This window comes from Stegostoma tigrinum, chromosome 34 (assembly GCF_030684315.1).
Source record: "Stegostoma tigrinum isolate sSteTig4 chromosome 34, sSteTig4.hap1, whole genome shotgun sequence".
NCBI lineage: Eukaryota > Metazoa > Chordata > Chondrichthyes > Orectolobiformes > Stegostomatidae > Stegostoma > Stegostoma tigrinum.
Window position 1 is genome coordinate 19,853,808 of NC_081387.1, and position 6,074 is coordinate 19,859,881.

The 6,074-nt window shown below is 46.2% G+C and overlaps 1 protein-coding gene across 5 annotated transcripts in view; it reads right to left on the minus strand.

The window, feature by feature from the left end:
* ddx39b (DEAD (Asp-Glu-Ala-Asp) box polypeptide 39B) overlaps window positions 1-5,859 on the minus strand; it is a 44,167-nt gene extending 38,308 nt beyond the window's left edge. The window contains exons 1-2 of one of the 5 annotated variants that reach the window (XM_048520080.1): window positions 5,616-5,859; window positions 2,177-2,422 (exon numbers count right to left, since the gene is read on the minus strand). In XM_048520080.1, the coding sequence (XP_048376037.1) occupies window positions 2,177-2,387 (211 nt within the window). In that variant the 5' untranslated portion in view covers window positions 2,388-2,422; window positions 5,616-5,859. Of the gene's footprint in view, window positions 1-2,176; window positions 2,423-4,204; window positions 4,775-5,099; window positions 5,205-5,326; window positions 5,443-5,550 lie in introns of those variants that run through there. The other 4 variants (XM_048520078.2, XM_048520079.2, XM_048520083.2 and 1 more) reach the window with 4 other exon arrangements.
* Window positions 5,860-6,074: the final 215 nt, after the last annotated feature.

Here is a 6,074-nt window from a genome sequence, read left to right on the forward strand (position 1 = left end):
ACTGTAAAACTGTACTTCAGGATTCCATCGCCACCTCGAACCAAGCTACTGCAGATGCTCAATACACAGGATATTTTTGCCACTCACCGATCTCGGTCATTACTGAAACACAATCCCACACCTGTCTATGCTCCTCATAATTTTATACATTTCATACATGTTCCTACTCAGTCTCCTCAACTCCAAGGAAAATAATCCTAGTCTATCCAGTCTCTCTTCATAACCTAAAACTCTCCAGCCCAAGCAATGTCCTGGTAAATTTCCTCTGCACCCTTTCCAGTGTATGTACATCCCTTCGATACTGTGGACTCTACAACTGCACACAATACTCTAGCTGTGGCCTAATCAATGTCTTATACAGTTCCAGCTTTGCCTCCCTGCTCTTAAACTGCATGCATCAGTTAATAAAGGCAAGTATCCCATATGCCTTCTTAACGACTTTATCTCCCTGTCTCAGATCACCAGACATGTTCACCAAGGCGAAGATTTGTTTTTATTTGTTTACTCTCTGATGACCTTTAGAGTAGTTAGAGTCGTGGGAGCTGGGTCTTTAAATGTTATCAATGCTAAGTTAAAGAGATTTTTGGTAGATAAGGGATTGAAGTCTTATGGGGGCAGGCAGACATTAGAGTTGAGACCATTCCAAGCCAGCCACTGTCTTCCTGAATAGACTCACAGGGACTTGGTAGCAGAAACTGATGGAAAGGATTTGATGTGGCAACGTTGGACCACTAACCAGTCGGGTCACGAATTTCAAATAATCACATAAGAACAAGGCAGAGAAATGAGCAGAGAATTCTTCGGCATTCCTCTGGAAAGTGTCACCTGAAAAGATGGCGAAATCAGATTGTAAAGTAATTTTTAAAAGAAAACAACTGCCCTTGCACTTGAATTTGCAGAGTTCAAGGCAAAAACATTGGAGTGTGGGGCTGGGTTGGACGGCTGTTTCAAAGATCCAGCACAAAGGGGCAAATGGCATCTTTCTGTGCTTAAAGATTGTATGATTTCAATGCACAGGTAGCAGTAGTGCTGTTACAGAGGAGGACGAAGTTCGCTGCTGATGCTTTTCTTGAACTCAATCTGCCAGATAAATGACTGGGCTGAACAGGCAAGAACCCAATCAGGATCAACTGTTACCTTCATTTATTCTCCTCACCCACAATCAAATATCCCACCAATATAGAATGTGTTCATATCATAATGCCTGAAAAATTATCTCTAGTCGAAGGGACTGAAGAAGCAGTGCAGCGGTTAGTGTACCTCATATCAGATCCAGACCATCCAGGAGTTATTCGAGGCCCCTCCATGACTTGATGTTTTCATTCATTATGTGGCCAAACAGGTTGATTATCAACCTACACATCCTCCTTCAATACGCCAGATGGTGAAAGCAAGAGAATCTTCTGGTCAGTCAATCATTTGATTGTGGGGAGGTGACGGCCTCGTGGTGTAATCGCTGGACTGTTAATCCAGAGACCTAGACAATGTTCTAGCGACCCGGGTTCAAATCCTACCGTGGCAGATGGTGGAATTTGAATTTAATGGGTATCTAGAATTAAAAATCTAGTAATGACCATGAATCCACTGCCAATTGTCAGGAAAAATCCACCTGGTTCACTAACGTTCTTTAGGGAACGAACCCGCCATCCTTACTGGTCTGGCTCACAAGTGACTCCAGACCTACAGCAATGTGGTTGACTCTTAACTGCCCTCTGGGCAATTAGGGACAGGCAATAATTGCCCTCATCCTGAGAATGACTAAAACCGTGCTTGTTGTGGAGTGACACCAGGATAGCAACGCATTCTCCGCCAAAAACCAGCCGAGGAGCTTGAGACATGGAAAAGCCTCCCAAGTCTAAGGTGCCTGAAGGGTGGGCTGCACCATCACATGCCTTCTGCCATTTTTCAGCAGGGTTGTAGGCACTCCACCGTAATGTTATATGAACAAAACAACTCACGAGAGAGCAAAACAAAATATTTAAGCTTCCTGCACAATCTATAGGAGTTGAGGGTTCTACAGGAGTGCTGTGTACTTCAGGCATCAGGAACGGCACTGACAGCAAATGGGACTTCAGGTGTGCGTCACTCTTTTGTAGATCACTGCATGCCCAGGGCGACATCATTACAGTTTGATAAAAATCAAAAAAATAAATAAAAATGCCTTAGAGGCTCATACCTTCAGAGGGGTGCTCAAAACCACAGTCGACAATGGCGCGCAGTAACTCTGGTTTCAGCAGGAAGTCTCGGAACCCAGAACTGTGTATAGACACATACGAGCCCTTCACATCCTTCTTCAGCGGCGCCTCCGAGGCATCACCGGCTGCTTGGTTCTCAACCTCGTCATCCTCGTAATCCAAGAGCTCATTGTCAACATCGTTTTCTGCCATTCTGTGCTGTTAAATGTAGGTGACCTTCTCTAAAGCTGGGGGAGGAGAAAGGAAGGACACAAGAGTCTTAATTCAAAATTAGACAGTCTGGCTACCCTGGTTATTAGACCCTGCCCTGATCGCCTAGAATTCCTCAGCACTAGCCCTGTACTGCCTTAGTCAGAGACATGTATGCCTTGTCCACATCCGTACCCACTTCTTCCCAACCTCGCTTATGCACGTCTTACACTTGTAGTGATAAACTCAGTTCATTCTTACATAAACGCAGTGCCATTCAGTTGGCACATCAAGATGTGAAGAACATAGCAACTTTCCATAAACACGAAGGAATTGATGAAGAAAATAACAACCAGAAACAATCTGATCCAATGATAGCATGGCTTTCCATCAGGTGCTCTGGTTTTTCCCTCTCAGTCCAAAGGCATGCAAATTATGGGGATTGGCCATGTTAAATTGCCATAGTGTCCAGGGATGTGTAGGTTAGGTGGATTAGCCATTCAAAATGCAGCATGACAGGGATAGGGCAGGTCTGGGTTGGATGCTCTTCAGACAGTTATTGTGAACTCAATGGGCCAAATGGCCTGCTTCCATTGTGTAGGAATCTATAATACTATAAATGACAACAGCATCTAAAGAGCTGTGGGAAAAACACAGGTTGTGGAAATGCAAGCTTATACTACCCATATATCTCATTTCGTGTAGAATTGGTATAGAGAATAAAAAGGTGCTGAACAAGCTGCTTTGCCAAGCATACCAAATGTGAGGGTGAAAGGTCGAAGGAATGAAACTATCACTCATCATTTCTTTAGGCTCTGGTGCATAGTGCTTGTTCACCGCATTATAATGTGATTGATTGGAGAGCTTCCAAGGGTCATGCGAGTGTAGTAACAGAATTGCTGACAGAGATTGACATTAACATAAGTATACCTTCTTGGTTCCATACTATGTAAAAGTCTCTGTTGTGAAACTGATTGCATTGTTGTTTGTGCTAGCATGCATAGAATGAAGAGGTTGAAATGTAAAAGTGAGTAAGCCACCATTTGTTGCAATCAGGAATTGCTGCAGGAATTTAAAAAATATAATAACTGAGCTTTTGTACCAAATGCTCAATGCAGTAAGAAGTCACATCATAGATCTAATTCCATGGTAGTTACAAGTAATAACCGTTTAATATATAAAAAAAACAAAATTGGAGGCAGAGTAGAGATGAAGGGTGATGGGATTAACTGAACATCACTTTCAAAAAGCTGACATGGGCACTACAGTCAAAGAACCTCCTTCAGTGTTATGCTCTCTCCTGATATTCTTCCCTGTTTCTTTATTAAATTATATCGCTCTTCAAAGCCTATATATCTCACTACGATAGGAATGTATCACCATCAATATGGGTAGGCCTGATGCCAAGCTGTTCAAATGTAGACGGCTTCACCCCCATATCATCATCTGGTATCAATACAATTTTCCCAGCTTTTAGGGAGGGGGTGGGGGCGGTGGTGTAGTGAAGACAACAGACCCAAGGTACAGCTAGATAGCATTGAGATTCACTGGCAGATCATAGTGTCATGGACCGCCTGGAAACACACCTTTCGGTCCAACTCTTCCATGCCAACCAGCAATCTAAAATAATCTTGTCCCAGTTGCCAACATTTGGCCCATATCCCTCAAAACCCATCTTATTCTTGTACCCATCCAGATTCTTTTAAATGCTGTAATTGTACCATAGTCCAACACCTCTGGCAGCTCACTGCATGCATGCACCATCCGCTGCATGGAAAAAAAATTGCCCCTTACACCCCTTTAAATCTTTGTCTACTCACCTTAAACCTATACGGTCTAGTTTTGGACTCCGCTAACCTGGATAAAAGGCTGTGGCTATGCCCTTCAGGTCTTCATAAACTTCCGTAAGATCACCCCTCCGTCAGTCTCAGGCACTCTAGGGAATATAGCCCCAGTACATTCAGCATCTCCCTACAGCTCCAACCATGGCAACATCCTTGTAAAGGCCCGTGTTACACTGGTTCAGCAATGAAGAGGTTGTTTGTGGCAACCTTTCTACTTCCATGATATGTTTAAACTTATGTGGAGGCCTCGATGCGATTGGTACAGAGAAGCAAATTCGCACGGTGGGTGAACCAACGAAAAGAATGGGGGGGTTTAACATTCCACGTTTAAAATTCTGCCATTTAGGAACGAAAGGAGCATTTCCACTCCTGCACGAAGGAAAGCGTGGTGAAAAATCAACCCTTGACCGCTTCCAAAATACTTCAATCGAAATCTTTCAGATTTCTTAGTGACACATTCTCATCGGGTCAAGAGCTTGACCTAAGAAATCAAGAGTTGTCTTTCGCTGGGCTGATGGGGCTTTTGTTTTGTTTGTACTATAGCGCTCCACGACCACGTGAACAACAGAACAGGCTGCAAAAAGCTGAACGGTCTCTTTCACAACTCGCCCCCCATCACCCGTAAACCAACCTCCCTCAACTCTTACTTCACCCTCCCCCGCCAAACCACCCCGCCCCACCTCCAAACAGTGGAAATAATGTTGGGACAAGGAGCCGAAGCTAATATCGCAAAAGTTCTGCAAAAATAAAACACAAAGAAAATGAGGGGAGGGGAGGGGAGGGGAGGGGAGGGGGGGGGGGGCCGCGAGAAATCCGCTGAGGTAAGAAGGGCGAAGCGAGGAGCAAAAACCAAACGGTGATTAAAATGGACCGGTTGGGGTTTGCAGGCGATGGAGGTGGAGCACTGCCCCCACCCCGGCAGTAGTGGCACAGCGCGAGGTCCAAGGCAACGTTCCATTCACCCCCCCCCCCCCGGCCCTGCCGCGCGAGTCCCCAACGCCTCAGGAGGGGCCACTCCATTCCCTCCCGGCGGTGGGGGGGGGGGATTAGAGGCCGTACCATTCGCCCCATAGGGAGGTAAAGAGATGGGGATCTTACATTCTCCTCGATGGGTGGTCCAAGCTGTCGCTCCTCACCCCTCGTTTCTCCACGACACCTCCCCCACCTCCCATTCGAAGCTGCTGGAAAAAGTGGAATATCCCGCTCATACAACCCCCTCACCCCCACCACAACGCCATCACTCCGAGAACTTTCTGAACCAGTAGCATCCCCCAAGCCCGGCCCCGCGCCCCAACCCCAAACTACCTCCACGGCACCTATACCTGGTGTGTATTCGGTCAGATAAATGAACAAAAACACAACGATCCCTCCCCTTTTCTGTGCTCACTCGGGTTTCACCGACTCCATTCAGCGATGTTCTTCTCTCCCCCCCCCAACCAACACAACAAACTACCACCTTCGTCCTCCTCAAGACCCTGAAAGAAGAAGCTGCCTGCCCAGCGCCGGTTTTCTCATCTCTGTTTCGGTGTGGGGGGCGCGGGAGGAAATTCTTTACTGCCTTCCTCAGGGATTTTGAAACGGAGGATCCGTCTTACAGCTATTAAAATAATTCAAACAACTTTCCGTATTTATTCAGTGGGTTAAAAGGAGGTTGGACTTTTTTTTCAATTCTTCATCCCCTTCCCCACCCGTTGCCTTGGCAATTGAAGGCATCTGAGCGGACAGCCCTATCGGGTTTTTTTCCCCTTTTGGGTCACCGCCAGGTCTCCAGAGGCGGGAGACGTCAACGCACATGCGCTGTGCCACGATCGGCGCCCTACAACACACGCGCTATCGGGTAACCGAC